Source organism: Sphaerodactylus townsendi, linkage group LG11, assembly GCF_021028975.2.
Source record: "Sphaerodactylus townsendi isolate TG3544 linkage group LG11, MPM_Stown_v2.3, whole genome shotgun sequence".
Lineage (NCBI taxonomy): Eukaryota > Metazoa > Chordata > Lepidosauria > Squamata > Sphaerodactylidae > Sphaerodactylus > Sphaerodactylus townsendi.
The window spans coordinates 4,384,310-4,408,630 of NC_059435.1; the positions used below are offsets into that span (position 1 = coordinate 4,384,310).

General features: G+C 40.5%; 1 protein-coding gene across 1 annotated transcript in view; it reads left to right on the forward strand.

The window, feature by feature from the left end:
- FHOD3 (formin homology 2 domain containing 3) overlaps positions 1-24,321 on the forward strand; it is a 372,798-nt gene that overhangs the window by 214,281 nt on the left and 134,196 nt on the right. The window contains 1 exon segment of the mRNA XM_048511340.1: positions 22,315-22,409. Coding sequence (XP_048367297.1) covers positions 22,315-22,409 — 95 coding nt within the window.

The following is a 24,321-nucleotide window of genomic DNA, read 5'->3' on the forward strand; positions in this document are numbered from 1 at the left end:
TCTTCTTCCCCAGCCCTGTTCATCAGCAGAATCCTTCAGCAAAATCTGCTCTATAGCCCTTTGTGGGTGGGATCACTCAGACTGTCGACAGGCTCCGAGGCAGGACTCTGCTCCCTGGCCCGCCCATTTGTCTTTCCTTTCAATGGTACAAAAAATGGGGTGCTGTGTGGTTTCCGGGCTGTATGGCCGTGTTCTAGCAGCATTCTCTCCTGACGTTTTGCCTGCATCTGTGGCTGCCATCTGATCCTCTGAAGATGCCAGCCACAAATGCAGGCGAAACGTCAGGAGAGAATGCTGCTAGAACACGGCCATACAGCCCGGAAACCACACAGCACCCCAGTGATTCCGGCCGTGAAAGCCTTCGACAATACAAAGAATGTCCCTCGCAGTATTATTTTCTAGTTGCATGAGCCACGTTCCCTGTGTTTTGAGATGAGCACCCCCTTAAGTGGTGGCGGAGGGTGAAGGCTCTGAAGTCCACAGGCTTGGGTGAAAAGATGTTGGAATTCCAAGCTAGTGTGTAGCACATAATTGATAGTGATTGATCAAAGGAAGCACACACCTGCCGTTCCTTTGTGGGCAGTGTCAAAACAGGCTCAGAAGGGGGTTTGGCTGTGGAAAATAATTTCTTTCCCTTTTAAGATTTGGCTCATCTGGTGCATCATGTTCCTCTTTTCATACCTTCAAAGCCAGGATTAAGTTTTGTTTATCTTGAGAGAGGGCTTAAAGCGATAATGATCTCTGGGAGGTTAAATCCTTGATTTGCCCCTCAGCAGATTTGTGATCGTGTCGAATTGAAATGCTGCCACCCCCCTTCTCCCCCTGTGCTGCTTTGCAGGGGAAAGGACATGACATTTTTGTCTTATCCTCCCAATAAGGAACTCAGACACCATACATGGGGCGATCCATGTAGCAGTGGCGTAGGAGGTTAAGAGCTCGTGTATCTAATCTGGAGGAACCAGGTTTGATTCCCAGCTCTGCCGCCTGAGCTGTGGAGGCTTCTCTGGGGAATTCAGATTAGCCTGTGCACTCCCACATATGCCAGCTGGGTGATCTTGGGCTAGTCACAGCTTCTCGGAGCTCTCTCAGCCCCACCTACCTCACAGCTATCCGGTATCAGTCAGTAGTTAGTTTCACTGAAAAAACTAGCCTCAGAGCAGTTTACTCAGCAAATGTTGGGACTCTGAACAGGTTTTACATTCCCAGTCAGCTACGAAGGGTCACTGGATGGCCAACTAGTCAGCCAACCTCATTTCTTCAACAAATTAAAAAAAAAACCTCCCTCAATTTTGGTAAGAATAGAAGAAGAAGAAGAAGAAGAAGAAGAAGAAGAAGAAGAAGAAGAAGAAGAAGAAGAAGAAGAAGAAGAAGAAGAAGAAGAAGAAGAAGAAGAAGAAGAAGAAGAAGAAGAAGAGGAGGAGGAGGGGGAGGAGGAGGAGGAGGAGGAGGAGGAGGAGGAGGAGGAGGAGGAGGAGGAGGAGTTTGGATTTATATCCCCCCTTTCTCTCCTATAGGAGACTCAAAGGGGCTTACAATCTCCTTGCCCTTCCCCCCTCACAGCAAGCACCCTTTGAGGTAGGTGGGGCTGAGAGAGCTCCGAGAAGCTGTGACTAGCCCAAGGTCACCCAGCTGGCGTGTGAGGGAGTGTACAGGCTAACCTGAATTCCCCAGATAAGCCTCCACAGCTCAGGTGGCAGAGCTGGGAATCAAACCCGGTTCCTCCAGATTAGATACACGAGCTCTTAATCTCCTACGCCACTGCTGAGGTTTAAAGCAATCTCTGTACCAAAACAATCTCAACATCTGAGGATTTATTCCAGAAAAGATAGACAAAATAACCTTGAAACACCATCACTGTTTTCCTCCAGTACCTGATATGTTCTTTTGAAGAATCACTCTCAAGAAACATTTCTGAGGTGAACCAGAAAACGTGCACCTGGGCACTGCAGGTCCTTCTTCTTGTTCATGCAGACATCTTTTGTGACCTCATGAGTTATATTGTAGATGCTTAACCTATCAGGGCGTGATATATATCTTGGTCATTCACTACCTGAGTTGAAGAACCATTAGCAAACTCACCTTTGGGATGGGGTGATGCTTTAAAAAATTACCAAGGACTCTTCTGTTTAGCCTTGATTCTAAGGCCATTTCCGCCCGGGTCAAAAAAGCCGGTAAGAGGATGGTAAAAACAGTATTATGGGCAAAGAGTTTGCACGGCCGCCACTGCAGAAACAACGCTGCAGCAATGCAGCAACGCTCCAGCAGCTCCCCAACAGTTTATTCGAAAATCACTCACTGAGCGAGTTTTTTCAACAACAGCTCTCCACAGCCGGCATTGTGCGATGCGCCCGCTAGGAATCGGTTCCTCAGAGGAATCAGTGCCCGCCAGGAATTGGTGCCCCCACAATGGCAGCCAAACCTGGTGCTGAATGCCCATGATGTTTACCCTGGGGGAAAAAGAACGCCTTTTGCGAAGCACAGCTGTGTGAAGCGCTGCAGTTCAGCCGATGCGCTACCTGTCCACGCAGCGCCCGCCCATGCGAACGCTCTGTGGCTACAGCGCTGCCAATAACACTGATGGCACAATGGTGTTATTGGCTGTGCAGAAATGGCCTAACAGATCGGAAGTCAATGCCAGAGTACTTGGGGTCTTTTCAGCCACCATTCATGCCCTTTGTGTGCAAGCGCGCAGGAGTTTCCAATAAAGCTAGCACAACTGGGATGTGCACAGTAAAATTAAAATTTACCCATCCCTGGGGAAACGATTCAGATGTTTGCATCTTTTGAAATTATAGCAAAGACAATTCTCTTGTATCAAAGAAGAGAGTAGTAAACATTTTGTTGTACATTTTACATTTTTGTGTCGAAAACAGGAGATCGCTCGCAGCCCAGAAAGAAAAGTGGGCTTTAAATGCTTAGGACTCTTACGCAACGTGCTTGCCATGTCATGAGCAAAGAAAGTTGCAGACATGACAGATACAGATCTCTCAAGCTGCAGAGCAGTCTCACGTGGCCGCTTGTCCTCAAATACAGACCTCCCCCCACTCCCAGTACCCAAATATGTGGGCCTTTCTTCACATGCGATGGACGTGTGTTCCCAGTCTGATCTCTAATTCAAAATATAGAGATTTTTCAATGCCTGGAATAGTGTGCATGAGGGAAAGACGCTTGGGAAACTCTTTTTATGTCTTGCTGCTCGTTTGGCATCAAGTCAAGCTTATCATGTTTCAGTGATACTAAAAAAAGTAACCCCACGATAACCCTGTTAGTCAAAGCTGATTAATTGCTAAGCCTGATTCTTGAACAAGGAGAGTTCATAGCTAAGTGAAACCGTATTAGTCTGGTCTCTGTAGCAGTGCAGGCATTATATATAAATATCCACTAGTTTCCCCTGACTGGAATCCCTTCCCTGTGCTTTTTCAGTCTAGTACAGGAGTTCTGTTAGGTCTTGAACCTTAAGCCAATAAATGGACACGGTGTTGTTGATCAGTAGCATCTACTAAGAAGCATAGGAGCACCAAATCTTGGCAAAGCCAGTTCTGATAAACCTGCCATTTGCCATCTCTTTTATTCCCTGAAGATCCCCCCTCCCAAATTCCCAAGACAGGATGAAAAACAATCCCCAGAGCTGAGGCGCACCTCAAGGTCAGCAGCAGATAGTAAGAGAAAGCCACCTGGTTTCCTGCCCCCACAAGATAGCGGGTGCGACTCCGCTTCCCATGGGCTCATGGTGTCAGGGGAAAGCCTCATTATCTACAAAGTGTGTGAAGCTGTAACGTAAAGATCAAGGAAATAATGCCCCAGATGGCAGTGGTAACATCTAGCAGGGTGGTTATCTTTTATTAGCATTGATTTGTAGCGTTAAGCAGTTACAATAAGGTAGGAATGCATCTCAATCATCTAGATACAATCCCCCTGACAAGTTCCCAGTAAAGCACTCACAGATCCCATGGGATCCACAAACACTTTTTTTAGCATCCACCATTAGTTTTTAGAAAATGGGTGGGGCCAGATGGTGCTGTTGTCCAACAGTGCTTCTGCTTGGCTGTTGGAGATTTGATTGGCTGTGCAGATTTTTCAAAAGTTACTTTGGGAGCAGCTGCAACCACAACACTGTGTGACTGAAGGTAAGTTGTGGCAGCCATTTTCTGGACGGTTATGCCTCCAGCAGCATCCATTTTTGGTTCCATCATGTGGCTGTACCTACCATGCCATGTCAGAATTCCAGAAGTGGCATCAGGCTCCAAAAGGCTAGGGACCACTGGTCTGGGATAAGAAAAGAAATAACATGCTTGCGCATGTGCGACACCGGCTAGTCGCAAGTCGATAAACCTCCAGCAAAAGAAAAAAGGAAATACCAGCAAAAGAATGAAAATATACCTAAATTAAAGAAAATTTTCTACAATCTAACTAAAAGAGCACTCCAGGCAGCAGTGCAAGCCTTAGCGGAATCAGTGAGTGAATTTTAACTCGTTAAAAGTTATATAAACAAGCTGGAAGATTATGACGCAGAAAGGGTTGTTATTCACAAAGCAAGGAGATGTTTCCCTAGTGCAATTAAAGCAGGCATTTACGGCTTTTGAAAAAGTAATCATGGAGAGCTTGAAAGGGGTCTGGGAAGTTTTGGAAAAGATGGAGAAGAAATTTGCATAGACCCCTGGAAAAGTTACAGATATGGTAGAGAAAAAAAGCTGGGTTCCCTTTGAAATCTCACTACAATACACAAACGCGTTGCATCAACCGCTTTTATATATGTGCATCACAAACAACAATAAAGTGCATAAATGGTGAAGTTCAGTGCAAAACACAACGAACAGTGCAATTCTTAAAACAATACAGCTTATGATGGTTTCAATTGCAGCATTCACTTATCAGGCCTTTAGTACGTCTCAATAATGTCCTCTTATATCTTTAATTGTAACGAAACTCCGTATCCATAATCCTCAAAGGGACAAAGCCTACTGTTCTCAGAGACTAGGCATAGGCTGTAGTGTGCTGCATCAACGATTCATCCAACTCTTTTTTAAAATCATGCTGAATTACTTAACGTCTGAATGATAGGCGGACTGGTCAGTGTCCGATCCGAATGCTTGAAATTGCTTGAAAGGAACGGATTGCGCTATTATAGCCGTTTTCGAAAAAATCTTCTTTAGATCATTTTGTCAGTCTTAATTGGGATCTGTGCAATATACATATTTACAAATTTTAATACTTCAATTCATAATTTTACAATTTTGCCTATTTAATAAATTATTTAATAAATTATTTAATGAATTATTTATATATTTATACAAAAATATTTCTTATATACAATTCTTAAATATTTTTCTAAAAATTGGTTTAAATACTTACAATCATTCAAGGTGAAACTTTCACATCCATTCATTTCCCCATCTATCTTACTGATATCTTACAACCTCACATTTTATAGTCATTGCACTTATTCCTTACAGCTGTGTTGAGTACTCCTTTCTTAAAGGTGTATATGCTGAAAAAATATTAAAACAATTAAAAGAATGGGATAAGAAGACCTTATCGATTACAGGAAGAATCAAAGCATTAAAAATGTGTATAATGCCAAAAATGTTTTATCTATTTCGAACTCTTCCTTTGGAAATTAAAAAGAAGCAATTTGAGGAATGCAATAAAAAGCTGAAAACTTGGGTGTTTAATCAAAAAAATCCAAGAATTATGAATAAGATTATATATTTAGGCTGGGGGATACCGAAAATGCAAGAATATTATGAAGCATTCCAGATTAAGAGTCTGATGAATATAAATGAGGAAAATGTTGGAGGATGGGTTAAATTTGAAAATGAAATAAATGAAGGTATTGGTGTTCATGGAATATTTAATAATGAGTTGAAGAGAGGGAACCAAACTGCAATAGGGCCAAGAAAAGTGTTATTAGATATATGGGAAAAATGGAGAGGTAAATGGATGCCTGGAATTATAGACGTGGCACCTTTTGGCAAGTGTGGCTGGAAAAGATGGGGGGAAAGTGATTAAAATATTGAAAAGACAAGGAATTCAAACTGTTGCAAATTTGATAAGAGAAGGAGAAGAAATTATGAAATTACAAAACTTTATAGAGTTAGGAGGTATTGAGAACTGGTTGGTTTTGAGGGGCATTTGGGAAAGGATAAAGGTTTCACGAATAAGAGGAGAATGTATAATGGCTAAATGTTTTGAACTATATGAAAAATGTAAAGGAAAAATTTGGGGACATATATATAAATGTATGGTTGATGATAAAGATGTTATGATAAGAACATTGAATCAAAAATGGGAGAAGGAAAGGTTTCTAGACACCGGAAAAACTGAAAATCTAATGGACAGTTGGAAAAATATAAAGATTGAGAAATATATGGAGTTGGAAAGAAAAGTGATATTGAAATGGTATAGAACACCAAAACAATTAGCATATATGATTAAAGGACTTAGTTCCAAATGCTGGCACTGTGGAGACCAGGAGGCATACTATAGTCATATGTGGATGGAATGTACAGAAGTGAAAAAAATTTGGGCAACTGTAATGATATATATCGAAAAACTGGTGAAGGTTAATATTGGTTTAAATAATGATTCAATGTTTATGGGTGTAATTGAGGATGGAAGGGTGGATAAAAAATATAGCTATATGTATAAAATAATGATTTGAGCAGTACATGCAACAATAGCTTTAGGCTGGAAAGAAAAGAAAAAATGGACAATCCAGAAATGATTGGAATACGTTGTCAGGACCATGCCTGTCAGTATCTTGATGTCTTGCTGTGTGTGATTTGCAATTGTTTTCCTATTCCCCTCTTCCCTTCCTAGCAATCTCCTGTTAGCAATCTCCTGGTGCCAACCCATTTTCAAAGAGGTGTGAAAGGTTCCCAGGTTCTTTGTAGCTTTGCAGTAGTAGAAACTGTAATGGACATTTGGTGTGGGGCGAAACAGGGGGGATTAAAAGATATAAGTCCTGGATCTGAGCTCTCTAGCTCAGATTCTGCTTTACATTGTTACTCTTCGCATCACCTGGAATGAACTGCTTTTGGACTTTCCTACGGTCTCTGTTATTTCCACGTTCAAGAGTCTGACATACATTTGGGATCAAGTGACACTGGACGTTTTCGATATAATAACAAAAAATAAATTGTGGCAGGATAAATAGAGCGAAATCTTGAAGATATGGACAATATATGTGGACTGGATGAAAGAAGCTGGAGTCAATGAGGAAATATGGGAGAAGAGAATACAAAGAATGAATTTACTGCTGTTTGATAAAATCATGAAGAAAACACGGGGGGAGGGGAAAAGGGGGGAAAATGTATTGTTTGAAAATGAAGAAGAGTATTAATATAAACTGTAATGTTCAAATGGTACAATAATTTTTTTTAAAAAGAAATAACAGAATATCCATTCCCATAAATTACTACCATGCATTAGGTTTAGGCAGATGTTCCTGCAATCTGAACACTCTGCTATTTGTAGCCAGTGTGCCTAAAATATTCCATCAAAACATATTCAAAAACACTGGTCCCTTTTCTTGCCATTGGTAATGTTTTCAACAGAAGCTAACTTCTTCTATTAGGCATAATTATGAACCTGCAATTGTATGCCTGGAGCTTGAAACATAGGGCAGGTTTTAAAAAATGGGTGCAAATATTTCAAATAAATAAAATGCCGTCTGAGAAGCTGCAATATGCACACATTTGTGTTGCCATAGCTTCTCAGACGGCCCCCTCAAAACAAAAAAAGGAAAAAGGACACATGTACAGGGTCGCTGGGCTGAGCAAACTTTTTTCATCTACTTTTGACAGCGAAATAGCAAACAGATGAGCTGCAAGCAGAGGAGACCTCAGTGAGGATTCTCCATGGAGAATCTGCTACAGCCCACATTGTGAAACTGACAAGAGCTCTGTTCAGCAGACGGGGGGGAAAATCCGTTTTGGCTGGCAACACTTGCGTTCTCCCACACTGTGGGAACAGAAAATGCCAAAACAGATCTTTTTATAACTTCCTATTTATGCTGTGCCAAATCCACCAATGACAAACATAAACTACTTTGTTGCTCTCCTCTATCTAAACTCCTCAAGCCCAATATTTTCAGCCCCATCAACAGTTTTCCCTGGTGTCCAACCAAAGGCGAGGAGGCACCCTTCCTTTGTAAGATACCTTAGCAAAAATGCTAGAAATGAACTTGCAGGTCATGTGCTCTGTCACTAATCTCCCTCCCTGGTCCAGATTAAATTGGGTGATCAAAGGGAGAGTATGGGGAAGGGGGTGTTTTGGGCACACTTGGCACCAGATAGTATCGCAGTTAGCCTTTCAGTTTCTCACAGTTCTGCAATTACAGTTTCAAAACATTTCCATAATATGTTGTGCATATAAGAAGAACAAGGTGGGGAACCTGCAGGGACATGTGTGGAAATGAGAAATTCTCTGAAGTTAGATTCCCAACTGGCCTTGGGGAGGGGTGTCCAGACCCTTCAATAGAAGCTAAAAGTACAAAAATGTCCCATGAAAAACTCAAACTTTTAATGGCATGGAGGTAAATAATGTCACTTGGTGAATAATGACCCATTAAACCCCCTATTAGTTGCGTAGTGGTTAAGAGCAGGTGCACTCTGATGTGGAGGAACTGGGTTTGATTCCCTGCTCTGCCACTTGAGCTGTGGAGGCTTATCTGGGGAATTCAGATTAGCCTGTGCACTCCCACACACGCCAGCTGAGTGACCTTGGGCTAGTCACAGTTCTTCGGAGCTCTCTCAGCCCCACCCACCTCACAGGGTGTTTGTTGTGAGAGGGGAAGGGAAAGGAGATTGTCAGCCCCTTTGAGTCTCCTACAGGACAGAAAAGCGGGATATAAATCCAAACTCCTCTTCTTTTTCTTCTATTAAAGGTCCAAGACAGTTTTCCCCCAGGCTAGCTGGCTCCTGGTGGCCTCTGTTTTTGCAGTGGGACAGCTGAATTCCATGTCTGATTGTTAATATCTCCATCTGCACTGACATGTTCTTAGCATTGCATGGAATTTGCAGAACACGAGATACAGCTGTGGCGTTTGTGTTGCCAATTTTTTGGTCCTCATGGGAGCTGGCCATTGGGTATTGGATAGAAGGATCACAGAAGTGTGGTTTACCTTGAAATCTGTTGTGAGTCATAATTAATGAACACAGTTAATGAACAACAATGACCTGAAAATGATGTCAAGTGTCTGCAAACCTCCCTTCAGCACAGTAGCATGTTTGGTGAAAATTACTCTGGAGAAATCGGGAGGTTTACAATTATTCTGTCCATAGGAATGGGCAAAAACCCTTTGACTTGGTTCCCATCGGCAGACTTGGCCAATGAGAGATGTGGAAGCAGCATTGCCAGTGCCTTTTAATAAAAATACTGGCTAAGATCCTCATAAAGTTGTGAAATGCTTAGGGAAGTGCGTGGAGATTTGGAGGTGAAGCCTGGGGAGGGAAAGTTTTGATGAAGGAAGGAATCTCAGCAGGGTATTACTTGAAAGGGATCCACCCTCTGAAGCAGTCACTTTCTCTAAGAGAATGGATCTCTTTGGTCAGGTGATCAGTTGTAAATTCCTGTAGATTGCTGTGCACCTGGAGGTTGGCGACGTTATTCTCAAAGGAGAGCTAAAGGCAGGGTTGTATCCTGCTTCAGACTTCCAGATCTGTTTGTTTGTTTCTGCGTTTTAGTCCCCTTTTTAATTTGTGTCTTTTTCCAAGAGAGCCAGCATGGTGCAGTAGCTAAGGCTCATTCCGCACTTGCAGAATAATGCACTTTCAAACTGCTTTCAGTGCTCTTTGAAGCTGTGCAGAATAGCAAAATCCACTTGCAAACAGTTGTGAAAGTGGTTTGAAAACGCATTATTTTGCGTGTGCGGAAGGGGCCTAAGAGTGGTGGACTCTAATCTGGAGAACAGGATTTGATTGACATGCCTCCACATGAGTGACCAACTCATATCTGGCGAACTGGATCTGTTCCCCTGCTCCTACACATGAAGCCTGTTGGGTGACCTTGGACGAGTCATAGTTCTTTTTAACTCTCTCAGCCCCTCACAAGGTGTCTGTTGTGGAGAGAAGAAGGGAAAGGAGTTTGTAAGCTTGCTTGAGTCTCCTTGCAGGAAAGAAAGGTGGGGTTAAATCCAAACTCTTCTTCTTCGTCAAGCTAAATCTTTCCTTAAAAAGCAAATTGTATTAATTTTGTGAAAATTGTTTATGTCCAAGCGCTGTGTACTGACATAAATATTTCTGCAGCTTCTTCTTGGACTTTGGTTGTCAGTTCGGCTGAGCTGATCAAATCTCCCTTGGAGACGGACAGTTTTATTTCCAGTCCTCTGTGAAAGCCAGTGTGGTGCAGCCATTAGACTGTTGGACGAGCACCGGGTTCAAGTCTCTGCTCTGTCATGGAAGCTTGATGGGTGACTTGAACCAGTCACATACATTCTGCCTAATTTATCTCACAGGGTTGTTGTGAGGATATAGTGCAGTGATTCCCAAAGTGGGCACCACCGCCCCCTGGTGGGTGCTGCAGCGATCCAGGGGGGCGGTGATGGCCACAGGTAGAAACATTAATACATATATCTTTTTGTTTAATTGCTATTTAAATTTTAAAAAATTAATTTCCAGGGGGCGTTAAGTAATATTTTTTCTGGAAAGGGGGCGGTAGGCCAAATACGTTTGGGAACCACTGATATAGTGGATAACAACCATGTGAGCCACTCCAGATCTCCTGGAGAGAGGTATGGTATCAAATGAAATAAACAAACTAGCGTCTGGTTTGTAGGCAGCTCTACTGTAAGAAACTAAGGAAAGCAGATTTTCCCCACTTCGCTCAGCAACTGCCTGTGAGCAGTTTCCCCAGCCCTTGGCTTTTGCTGTTTTGAAGCTCAAAGATCAGAGGACAAGTGGGGGGTGGGCGTGGGGGGGAATCTAATTCAGGAAGTCTCTTCTTCTGCCATGGCATAGAATTCAGCCCAAGATTTCAAAATAATTGTCTGTGGTGGATTTCGCACGGCACTAACATAATATCTTCAGGACGGTATAGTGTCTTGGGGAAGAACGTCACACAAGTATCTTCCCCAAAACGACTCAGTCATGTCATATTTTTCTCCAACCAGGTTGTATGAACATCATGAAACTAGTGATCCTTTTGCACAATCCCAGGTTGGAGGCGCTCCCACACAAACACCACAGGCAGGAGACACGTTAATTTCTTCCCTTTCACCTGTTCACTTTAGGTTCCGTGCCATCCACCATCAGGAAGAATCTGCCCACCATTGTGTGCAAGTCACCCACCACACTTCTTCACGCAACGTGTGATTGGTGTTTGGAATATGCTGCCACAGGAGGTGGTGATGGCCACTAACCTGGATAGCTTTAAAAGGGGCTTGGACAGATTTATGGAGGAGAAATCGATTCATGGCTACCAATCCTGATCCTGTTTGATCTGAGATTGCAAATGCCTTAACAGTCCAGGTGCTCAGGAGCAACAGCCACAGAAGGCCATTGCGTTCACATCCTGCACGTGAGCTCCCAAAGGCACCTGGTGGGCCACTGCGAGTAGCTGAGAGCTGGACTAGATGGACTCTGGTCTGATCCAGCTGGCTTGTTCTTATGTTCTTATGTTCTCATGTTGTAGGCAGATTCTCTGAGTTCTCACCATTTCACAAATTCCCCAAGCATATTTTCTCCTCGGGCCAGTGAGTATGACCGCCTTTGCACTCATGGATATACAGCAACACGTTCCTTATTGTCTGGCCACTGCAGGAAATGCCCTTTCTGTCTCTCTCTTTCTCTTTAAAATGTTGTGTGTTGAACATGCAAAGTTATGCAGGTGCAGTCAATCGAATTGTGGGACGGTGGAGGTATGACTTTTAGAGTTAGCACCTAGTATGCCCAGCCGCGGCTTCTGGCGTGCGTTGTAAAGAACAAAACAGAGAAGTGTTTCATGCAAAGGCGCAAAAGCAACTTGGATTGTTTCCATGGGCTCCAGTCACTGCCCGAATGGGTAAAGGGCTCACATGCGAACGGAAAAAAGGAAAACAGGTTCATTTATAATGACTGCAACTTGTTCTAAATGTGCTGTGTGGAATCTTCTTATGTGTGAACTACAGCCTCCCAAAAAAGCACTTAAGCTTCGGGGGAGGGCGGTATATAAATATAATAAATAAATAAATAAATAAATAAAATTAATGGAAGTTCCCACCTCCATCTGGCTCTTGCTATATGACAGCTGAGATCCCAGGGCAGGAAATGGCTCCCTAACCAATGGAACCTGAGGCCTGTAATTCTGAGGATGGTCAGCAACTTATAATGTTGACGTTTGAGAGAGAAATCTTATGGATGAGACAGACAGGATGTTCTAGGACACGAATGTCAGACATGTGGCCCTAGGGGGCTGGGTTTGGCCCCTTAAGGGGGGTATCAGGCCCACAGGCCAGCTGAGGCAACCTCCCCCCCACAGTCCCAATCTGGGCTAGTGAGCCCAGCGGACTCGACAGGCCAAATCAGGAGTGGAGGGGGGGATTGCCTCAGCACCGCCCCACTCCCCAGCCCAACCCGACCAAGTCACATTTGTGTCATATCCAGCCCTCGTAACCAAAGGGTTTGACAACCCTGTTCTAGGATGTCCCTTGAAAGACATCTTTTGTTCCAACTTTTGGTGGCTCGCTGTAAAATACTTTTTCATTCTGTAGAACTTTTTTTGCCTACTTTTTTTTGCCAGTTATTTAAACAGCAACAGACCATCTGGTAGCCTTTCCTTCATGTGTTTACAATTTTCTGCCAGCGTGTGAAGGGCCGTCCTGCGGCTGCAGCAGATATGATCGGATTCTGCATGGAGACATGTCTGATAAGATCCTTCGGTAGCAGATGAAAATAGTCAGGGATCTCTTTTGAACATTGTTGTGGTTTCTTTGCATGGGGCCCACTATAGGGCAGCAGCAGTTTACAATGATTCCAAACTGGGAAAGAATGTAGCAGCCCTTGATTTACCTGCATGTTCAGCCAATCTGCATTGCCATCTGTGCATGCGATTTCCAGCTGTCTTTAATCTAGGTTCAGCATTAACTTGAGAAATATGTGCGGGACATAAAATTTGTTTCACGTTTGTTTCAAATATAAATTAAATCCTTTTCAGCCTAACTCAAAAAGTTTCACTGCAAAAAGAGCAAACCAGGGGCAAATGGAAGAGAAGGAAAAAATTCACCGAGACTTGTTGTAATTGTAGCTGAATGTCAGTTGTTCTGAATTAATACTAAAAATGTACCTCTGGGACCTCTTTGATGTCATTTCAACAATGTGAGCCTGGCCTCATGCACTGGAAGGACTTCTCTTCGTTGTTCAGTCTTTGCCAACTTGAGCTGAAGGTTTTTTTTCTTCACTTACATTAAGGGGCAGTTGTGAACAATCCGTTCACTGATTTCCACTATTGAGTCTTTTCAGGCACATTACAAAGCAGATGGGGAGGTTTATTATACCCCTCAACTACACAATACAATGGTGGATGTGCATTAAAAATGGCACATAGATCTGCTCATCTTGTATGTGCCATATGAGTGACTCTAGAAATGTTTGCAGTCCAGTGATTTGAAATGGGCTTATTGCTCAATACTTGTTTGGCATGATGGTATTAAAGTTTTTTTCTACCTATAGGGAAGGGGAGAGGGAGGGAGGATGGGAGAAACTCTGAATTTTGAATAACTATGAAAAGAATCACCCTAGATCTAACTTCTGTTAGGAAATCAAGATAACGATATATATGAGCATTTGTCATTCTGGACTATATTAACTTTAATAATAGAAGGCTTTCTGTTGATAAGTGGTTTTTCTTTAATTTTTTTGTAAATTAAGGAATTGTGAAATTTAATTTATTTGTGGACACTTGTTAACTTTTAAGTTACTGGTTTATTTTATTATTGTTATATCGCAGGTGAATATACTTCATTCTAGTATAACGAACAAAAGGGAAACTAATTATTGCTATGGCTTTCCTCTAACCCTCCACAATTTAATGAACCAACTTCTATAGAGTGAATTAGATTATTCGAAATGTCTCTAAACATTTTTTCTCTAAATGTTAACAGCCTTAATAGTCCATTAAAATGCAAAAAAGTTTTTAACTATGTAAAAAAAATAAATCCAGAAATTACCTGTTTTCAGGCAACTCATATTATAAGAAAAGACGAAAAACACATCTCTAACAAAAGTCTAGGCAAAAATGTTTGCTCTTCTCCCCAAAAAAGAAAAAAGGTGTGACAATTTATGTTAAAGAATACTTAAAACCCCTAGTGACATTTACAGACAACTTGGGTAGGTACATAGGTGTGGAAATAGACAAGGATGGGGAAAAATACAGCTAATAGGTATATATGTCCCCAGCCAAAAAAGGGTGAATTTTACCACATACTTCAATTGGAATTGTTACAAAACATGTATGATGCCCACATTTTGTTGGGGGACTTCAATGGTCTAACGGACCCAAATATAGACAGACAAGGCAGATGATGTGCCTTCACAAATAAACTCCCCAAAATATTTTTCAAAGTGATAAATCAGTTAAATTTAAAATATGTTTGGAGGGAGAATAAAGGAAATATGAGGAACTTTACTTTTTTCGAACAGATTTAAATGTTATACTAGGATTGATATGATTTGGGCTTTGAAAGATCTAATAGTACAAACTGATAACATCCAAATACTTTCCAGCTCCATCTCAGATCATTGCCCACTACTTTGGAAACTATACAATAAAAAGAGACCTTCAAACCATAGAATAAACGATTTTGTTCTAAACATAGATGTTTATAAAAAAGAAAAACTGGAAAAATAAAAAAGGGTATAGAAATGAACATTTGAAAGTCAATATAAATATATTTTGGGATTCATTAAAAGCATTTGTTAGAAGAGAAATTGTCGCCTCCACCTCTAGACATAACAAAAGGAAAAGAGAAAAACAAAACGGCGTTCATCAACAACTACTGCAAGTAGAAAGAGAACTACAACAAAAAATTAAAAAGAAAGATAGACTTAAGTGCTTACTGGACAAAGAATATACTTTAGAAATAGCAAAAAAAATGAAGTTCCTAAAACAAAAAAATTTCGAATGGGCAAATAAACCTGGAAAATGGTTGTCAAGTAAATTACGAAAACAAAAGGATTCGAGGTTACTTTCCAAAATCAAACAAGACAATAACGTATTTATAAAAGAAAGTAAAATTGAAGAAACTTTGGTAAACTAATTTGCTAACTTATATAAGTAATCCTCAAAAGCAAATGTACAAGAAATTAGAAATTATTTGAAAGAAGCAGACATCCCCCAGATTGATCAAAATGCTTAAGAATGCTTATTAACCTATTAATATAGAAGAAGTAAAAGATTCAGTTAGGAACTTACAAATCACCTGGTCCAGACAACCTAACAGAAAAACTTTACAAAAGTAACATAGATCTAAAAGCTCCAATTTTTGGGGATAAAATCAACATTATAATGAAAGGAGGCAAATCCCCAGATTCTTGGACGTCCACATATATTGGACTCTTGCCTAAAAAAGATAATGAAGAACCTCCCACTAATCAGTTTAGACCTATTTCCTTTTAAATCAAGACTATAAAATCTTTTCAACAATTCTAGCCAAAAGAATGAAACAGTTCTTGAATAAATATATTAACATACATCAGTCAGGTTTTTTACCCAAGAGAGAAACCAAAGACAACATCAGAATTTTGGTAAAGTTAATTGAATACCTAGGAAAAAAATAACTCAAAAGTAGCCTTAATATTCGTAGATGCGGCTAAAGCGTTTGACAACGTAAATTGGACTTTTTTGAAAGAAACAATTAAAATAATGGGAATTATAGGAAACTTCTTTAATGCAATAGATCTAATATATTCGGACCAGAAGGCACAATTAATAATTAATGGAAATACCACCAAAATGTTTACAATCTCAAAAGGGATTTGGGTGCTGTGTGGTTTCCGGGCTGTATGGCCGTGTTCTAGCAGCATTCTCTCCTGACGTTTCGCCTGCATCTGTGGCTGGCATCTTCAGAGGATCTGATGTTGGAAAAGCAAGTGGAGTATATATCTGTCCAGGGTGTGTGGGGAGTGTCCAGGGTGGGTGGGGAAACCTTGTCTGTGAGTAACAAAGGCAGCAACCAGGTCAATAGTTGAGGGCATCTGAATAGAAGTATGAGTAACAATGAAGACTATAGCCTGGGAGTAACCCTGTAGATAGCAAGGTCACTGGTGGGAGCATCTGAATAGAAGTATTCTGGCCTTTGTTTCTTTTGTCTATGGTCATCCTGTGTTTGTGTGGAGCTGGTTAGACACTGTCTTGACTCTAGTATTTTTCAACACTGGCAGCCAAGTTCATGTTTCATTTTCAGAGTTTCTTCCTTCCTGTTAAAATTGTCCATGTGCTTATGGATTTCAATTGCTTCTCTGTGTCCATAGACGTAGTGGCTTTCAGAGTGGTCCAGAATTTCTGTTTTTTTTCGAAATAATAATATTCTATGTCCAGGCTGGTTTATCATGTGTTCTGCTTTATTGCTTCCAGTTTTTTCTGGCTGAAATAGTCTGCAGTTGCCTTTCGGTGTTCTTTGATCGTGTCTGCAATGCGCATGCGTTTGGTGGTGAGACTCCCTATGTAGACTTGTCCACAGCTGCATGGTATCGCGATAGACTCCTGCAGTAGCTAGGAAGGATCCCTCTTGTCGCTTTGCTGAGCGTAGCATCTGTTGAATTTTCTTAGTGGGTCATGTAGATTGTTTGTAGGTTGCAGTAGCTTCTTCAAATGTCAGTTTTCCTCTGGCGATCAGTGGTTCCCTTGATGTATGAGTAAGAACACCTTCCCTCTAGATGGCTCTTTATCTTTGTTCATGTGGCTTGTTCTTGGTCTTGCAGCCCTTCTGATTTCTGTATTAGAGTAACCATTAGCCTGTAGAGCCCTGTTTAGGTGATTCAATTCATCTTGTAGGAGGTGAGGTTCACAGATTCTGTTTGCGCGATGTACCAAGGTTTTTATGGTGCTCCTTTTTTGCCCTGGATGGTGATTGGAGTTTTTTGTGTAGATATCTGTCTGTGTGAGTAGGTTTTCTGTATACTGTGTGTCCCAATTGCTGGTTTGGTTTGCGGATGACTAAAACATCTAAAAATGGTAGTTTTCCTTCATTGATTGTCGAAAGCCTTCGACAATCAAAAGGGATTGTTTTGTATGCCAATAAAGGCTATCGAATTTGGCAGGGTTGCCCCCTTTACTTTTTATACTATATTTAGAGATTTTGTTCAAAAAGATGGAAATGACTCACCAATGAAAAGGTGTAACAGTAAAAGATCAAAATTACAAATATAAGGCTTTTGCTGACAATGATACCCTGATAGTTGAAAAGCCTTCTAAGGAAAAAATCAGTGAAATGAAATATGTAATTGAAAAATTCAGGAAACTAGCTGGGCTTAAGATTAATAACGAAAAAACAAAAGTTCTTACAGTGAATTTAACCATACAGGAAAGAAATGAAGCTTTTCATCAAGCCAGACAAAGTAACTATTCTTTTAAACTGTAATGATTTTAATGCTTGTCTTGACCAATGTGAAGTTATCTTTACCATTTTAACTGTATTTTAAATTAGTCTGTTTTGTATGCCAATAAAGGCTATCGAATCGAGAAGCTTTTCATCATACAGGATTTGAAATAGCTAATAAAGTAAAATATTTAGGAATTTGGTTAAGAAATAAAAATAATTATTTATTTAAAGACAATTATATAAAAACATGGAAAGAGATTAAATCTTTATTGCACCAATGGAAGGATGTATCTCTTTTGTGCATAATAAATATAATCAAAACATACATAATTCCTAAGTTAATGTATTTATTTAGAAACTTACCTATAATTTTATCTAGAAAACCTCTTCAGAATTGGCAGAAAGAAATTTAGAAATTTATATGGGGTGGAAAAAGCTCAGATAAATTACACATTTATGATAGATACCAAATGTAGTGAGGGACTGTCCGTCCCTGACCTGCTCACATATTTTGAGGATAATGCCTTGTTATCGGTCAAGGAGTGGATACTACTAGAGAACAACCATATACTAACAATTGAGGGAGCTAACTTAATGAAAGGATGGCATAACTTTCTATGGCCACTAGAAAAATTTAAAAAATTACAATAATTTCCACTCTCATACAATAAGAAAAGCTTTAGCAAAAGTGTGGAATAGATATAAAAACTATTTTTTACCAAAATACCCCATTTTGGATCTCTAGATCAGAATCAGTACAGATTAGAGAACATGCTGAACTAAAACAATGGCCTAAATATAAAGATATAACAAAAACATTAGGAACAAAATTAACACTAAAAGAAAGGGAAGAGTTAAGCCAAGAGGGAATACAGTGTGGTGGTTGGTTCACCTATTGACAACTAAAAGAGATGTTCCAGAAACACAGTACAAATTAGAACTTTGCAAAAGGCAATGAAGAATTCAATGTTAATATTCTCAAAAACAACCAAAAACAGTTAAAAATTACATAATTTACTATTAAAATTTAAAACAGAAAAGGAAACCGTCAAATTAGTTATGATATCATGGGCTAAAGATATTCAAAAGGAAATCAAACTGGATGAATGGGAAGTACTTTGTGATAATTATAACAAATTTACATGTTACACAAACCTTAAGGAAAATTTCCAAAAACATTCTATCGATGGCATTACACTCCGGATAGACTGGGGAAAATTAATAAAAACCAAAGCATTGTTTGCTGGAATTGTAAGAAACAGGTAGGAACACTATACCATATGTGGTGGAAGTGTAAAAGAGTTGCAAAATTTTGGAAATTGGTGACAAATAGGATGAATAAATTTTTTTAAATTAAATTGAAAAAGAAACCAGAGACCCTTATACTAGGCTTTACAAAAAAAACCAACTTTAAAGGAGAATATTTTTCTTTTCTTATACCTAATTACTGCAGCAAGATTGGAGATCACTCACAACTGAAAAAACATAAAACCCCTTAAATGTATACCGTATATACTCGAGTATGTCGATTTTTTCAGCACATTTTTAAATGCTGAAAAAGCCTCCCTTGGGTTATACTCGAGTAAATAGGGTAATTCCAAGATGGCCACCGGAGCTGTGGCACATGAGAAAGGAGATCACACCAGATGTGGCAGAAGTATTTTGCCTGCATCCAACTTTGATTATTAAACTCACCATTCCCTTTTGTGTTTTTATGTAAAGCTAGGCTTATAAATCCTCCAGCTTTGATAAAGCCACAGTCTTTGCAATTAGAGTTGCTCCATTGGCTCTGAATGCCGTGTTAGGTATTACTCTGTGCCCTTGAAATTTGTGTTTTGACAGGCATGTCATCCTCTTGGAGAGAGATTCCGTTGCACTTGTAGCGTTTAAAGACTACAAAATGCAAGTCAAGGTTTGTTACTAGTAAATCAGGTCAAGTTGAGTTTTGTGCAAATTCCTCTCTGTAAAGCAGTACAAATTAAAGCTGAAAAGAGAGGATCTTACAGTTCTAAGGACAGAAACACCCTCTGTGCTATTTAGCAAGTGTGGTAGGAGACAAAGAGACACTGTAGATCTTCCTAATGGCTAAATCTTACATTTGAATAAAATATGTCCCTGAACATGCAAGGATCTGCTTCCTTTAAAAATTGCCTTGCTTAATGACATTTTTAAAATTCTAGTGAGCCATTTTTGAGGGAGGCCTTGTGGATACTCACAGTCTTTAGCATGAAGCAACCAGGCAGTCTCCCTTCTTGCCTTGATCCTGTTCGTCCTCTGATCATGAAGATTGCTTTTAGTCAACTTTTCTTACAACCAGTGAGATACCTTCATGAATTTTATTGGTATCTATTTTATTTTTGAAATTTACCAGTAGCTGCTGAATTTCCCACCCTGGACTTATACTCGAGTCAATAAGTTTCCCAGTTTTTTTGTGGTAAAATTAGGTGTCTTGACTTATATTTGGGTCAACTTATACTCGAGTATGTACAATAAACTGGGGAAAAAGAATTTTGGAAATTATGAATTGTGATAAATTAACATGGATTCTGAGAGACAATCCCGAGAAGTTCAATGAAATTTGGTAACCTTATCTAAAATTCTTGGATATTAATAATACATAAAGTAGACACTTGTAAATATTTTGAAATACATAGCTACAATATTTTAATTGTAATAGAAGTTAGGATTAAGAAGATATAAAGCATCTCTGAACACAAATAGGTAAGTATATCAGTTAAGAGATTTAGTTGAAATTGAGACATTATATGATTTTATGTTTACTTTAGATATAAACTGCCATAAAGAAACATTACGTATAATAATTCTTTTACCAATTTAAAGGTAACATATATAATGATAAAGAACTAGAAGTGATAACGGTCAACAAATTCTCACTCATGAAGTTCCTTTTCTAATTATTCCAGGAATAAGAAATCTTATGTAGGAATATAAATAGTACATTGGCTTTCTTTTCTTCTTCTTTTTATCCTTGTTTCTTGTTTCTTTAGATTGTGAAACATTCAACGATATTCGACATGTTTTCTATGTATTTAAAGTTTAAGATGTGTACGCTATAAACTGGTTACGCTTATTCATATGATGTAATAATCGTCAATGTTCAATTTTCTCCTTTTTTTCTTTTGATTTTTCTTGTGGAAAGTTTTGATTTTTGTACTATTTTTAAAAGTTTAAATAAAATATATTTTAAAAAAGCCTTGTTAAGCCCAACTGTGTGGACTAGAGAATTAAAATTTGTTTTCACAGTTAAAACAGTAAGACCAAGAAATTGTCCATTTAGTACAGCACTCTGTCCCACATAATGACCAACCAGTTCCTCTGGAGAACCAACAACAGGGCACAGAGCCTGAAGCCTTCCACTGATAAGACCCCTACCAGATCAAACCAGTGATCCATCCTGTCAAGCATTATGCACTGATTCCCCCACCAAAAGAAAAAAATAGAAGTCCCTGTCCCATCTGCCACCAGTTGCCAACCCATGTGTAGCAGCCCTGAGACTTCCTCTGCCTTGACCCTCCCCCAGTCGTTCTCATTTGCAGGTTAGAATGCATTCCCCACTCCAGTGTAAAATGGTCCAGTTCCTTTGTTTCATGATGATGAAGTAAAATTCTATGTGGAATTAATTCCACTGATAGACCCTACATTTGAGAAATAATGAGCGTTTGCAGGGTTGCCATCCTGTGTGGGGGAGAGGGACAAATCTGAATATCTTTGTGCTGAATTTTGCCTCTGGCAAAAGCTGTTGGTCTCCATCACTGATCCTGTCCAAACATGATGGGTTCCGACCCAACGAATGCTAGGTAGATTTGCACTTGCTCTGGTCCCAATTGGCTTCCCCCCAACTGGTGGCAGCCATCGTTGCTAAGTTTATGTTTAGATTGCAACAGCATAAAACTCTACAGATAATGTGAAAAGTCACTCAAAACAATTATCAGTTGCAGTCTGAAGCAAGAAGCAGGGAGGTAGTTAATTATCTAATACTAGCGGGCCCGGCCACGCCTTGCTGTGACTCAGTCTGGTGAAATGGAAAAGAAAGAAAAGGGGAAGCGAATGGTTCGAACATGTGTCATTGCACAATGCTTGCAAGGTAGGGGAGGGGCAAGGGGCCTTGAATGGCACCCCGCCCCATCCCTCCCTAACATTCCCCTTCCTCTGCTAGGGTGGGTGGGCCATGTCCAGGTGGTGGGCCCTGTCCCTTTCACTCCCTTCCCTTGCAGGTGAATTACCTAGCTTAAAACATGCTGGGAGGCATGAGCTACGTTGTGTTTAAATTTCAGAGCGTTTGGTCCAGCAAACCCCCAGGACCCTCCCCTCACCTTCCCCTTCACTCTACTAGATTGGGTGGGCCCATGTATCCAGATAGGCGGGACCCATCTTTTTCACTCAGATGGCAGCAGTTTTCAAAGGAGAGGCATGGGTTGTTTCCCCTTGTATCAGAGGGTGTTGCTTTGACAGCCAGCAGATGGCACTGTTGCGGAACAGAACTGTGGTTCCAACTGTCACAGGTGTGGCATGTACACAATAACTGGCACAGTTGTGACATGTACACAACAGGAGGTGTGGAAACAGTATGGAAACCTGGCCGCACACAAATGCAACGTTGTGTGAAAATTTCAAAGCAATCGGTCCAGTAGTTTGGGAGATTAGATTACCTGTCAGCAGAAAAACACACTGATAGATTTTTATATATATAGAAACAATATGATGGAAAATGAAAACATGTAGCATGAAAAATTCTGACAAATTGTTTCAGCCAATTTTCCTTATCTTTGTTTCTTTAGCGCTGGGACAAATAATGCTGTATGTGGATGGGATGAACGGCGTAATTAATCATAATGAGACAATCCAGTGGCTATACGCTCTCATTGGATCAAAGGTAAGGAGAACCCCATCAGTCCGCAGTTTGAGGCGTTGCCCCCACATGTTAAACCCACATCTGAATGAGCAGATTAAAATGAGGGTGAAAAGACAGCACTAAGAATTTTTGTTAGGCTAGACCTCCAGAGGAGCTGATTCCTCTTTTTTAAAAAAATCCTCAATTTCCAGCTGCATCATATTTCCAGATCTCTCAGCCCCATCATTCTGTTTCATTGGATTCCTGTAGCCACAATAGCTGGCTCTTCATTACTTCTCAACTCACAAGTAAGAGTTTTGCATGTGGCGAATATGCTTGGTAGGATTTGGGCATAAAATTTGGCTGCATTGGGGATATGTGGACAGGGCTTATTTTTCTATGGCTATGTATAGGTTCCCAGCAAGGAGATGGGTGTAGTGTGGTGAATGAGGACTAGAAATGGAGTGGTGAAATTTGCTGTTAAATTGCAGCTGGCCTACGGCAACCTTGTAGGGTTTTCAAGGCAGGAGATGTTTGGAAATGGTTTGCCATTGCCTGCCTCTGTATGGTGACCCTGGACTTCCTAGGTGGTCTCCTACCAAGATCCTGCTTAGCTTCTGAGATCTGGTGAGAGAGGGCTAGCGTGGGCCATTCAGGTCAGGGCTGCACCTGGAAGAACCTGGCCCAAATCCAGGGGCGTAACGAGGAAAACTGGAGCCCTGGGCAAAACCTATGCCCAGACTCTATACCAGGGGTAGGGAACCTGCGGCTCTCCAGATGTTCAGGAACTACAATTCCCATCAGCCTCTGTCAGCATGGCCAATTGGCCATGCTGGTAAGAAACTGATAGAATGTGTAGTTCAGGCTATCTGGAGCTTACTGGAGATTCTACCATTGAGGTTAGAAGCCTTTATTTGAAAGACACTGAGTAGGAAAAGAGAAAACTGGTTCTGCCAGAACCAGGAAACAACCCGATATATCAAACTGTGATTCCTCCTCCTCGCTCCCTCGCCCATAAGACAATCCCATGGTTCAGAAAGCGTGAAAAGCAATGATGCCAGAAGGACCCAAGGTCAAAGGACTGAGATAAAGACGCTTCACGGTGAGAGCCTCTACACAGGACAACGAAAGCAATTCTGCCCAGCACGTTTGACCCCCTCCCACTCTGGGCCTCACTAACAGTTGCCAGGCTTCAGCCTTAGTCTTAAATGCCTGGATGGCAGCAGGTATATAATTACCTCATCCCAGACACACAGGCTAACCCCTGGTTTTCTCTGATTGAAAATAACTCAATTGCTATCCTATCGGTTTGTCTCTTTCGAATCACTCTACTCTCTTTCCTGCTCCAAGGCGTACAAACTACTCAAAAGACCGACTCTTAGATTGGGAATTTGCTGAACTGTATCTAGCAGCTAAAAGACTTTAACTCTGCCACACAATTTTTCATTCCATTTGAGCAGGGGTAGTGCATTGGCCACTACTTATATTTCTAACTAATAACCCTGCTCAGGAGAGCCTTCCCTAATTACTAGGTTCAATGTTATGCCATCTGCACCTTACTACATGGCAGGTTTAATGATCTGGAAAAATCTAAAAGGTTGTAATTTTAAGGTAGTTGAAACACTGGCTCACCAGCTATTACACTGCACTAAATTTGCTAAAATTGGATCTAAATATGTCAATCTACACCCTCTCTTCCAATCTGAGTTAACAGATTCGATTAGATTATTTCTCCTGTTGAACAATTCTGATTCTGTTTTTTTGTGAAGGGTTGCAGAAGCTTTGTTGGAAATAATTCAGAGCCAGTAGCTAATAATATGTATATCTGAGGTTATCCTTTTGCCTTTTAAAATTTTTATGTTTGCTGTGTTTTGTTACTGTTGTTCTATGCATGCCAATAAAGGCTTTGCTTTGCTATAATCACCTCATGAGGTCTGAAAAAATCTCAGGAGGA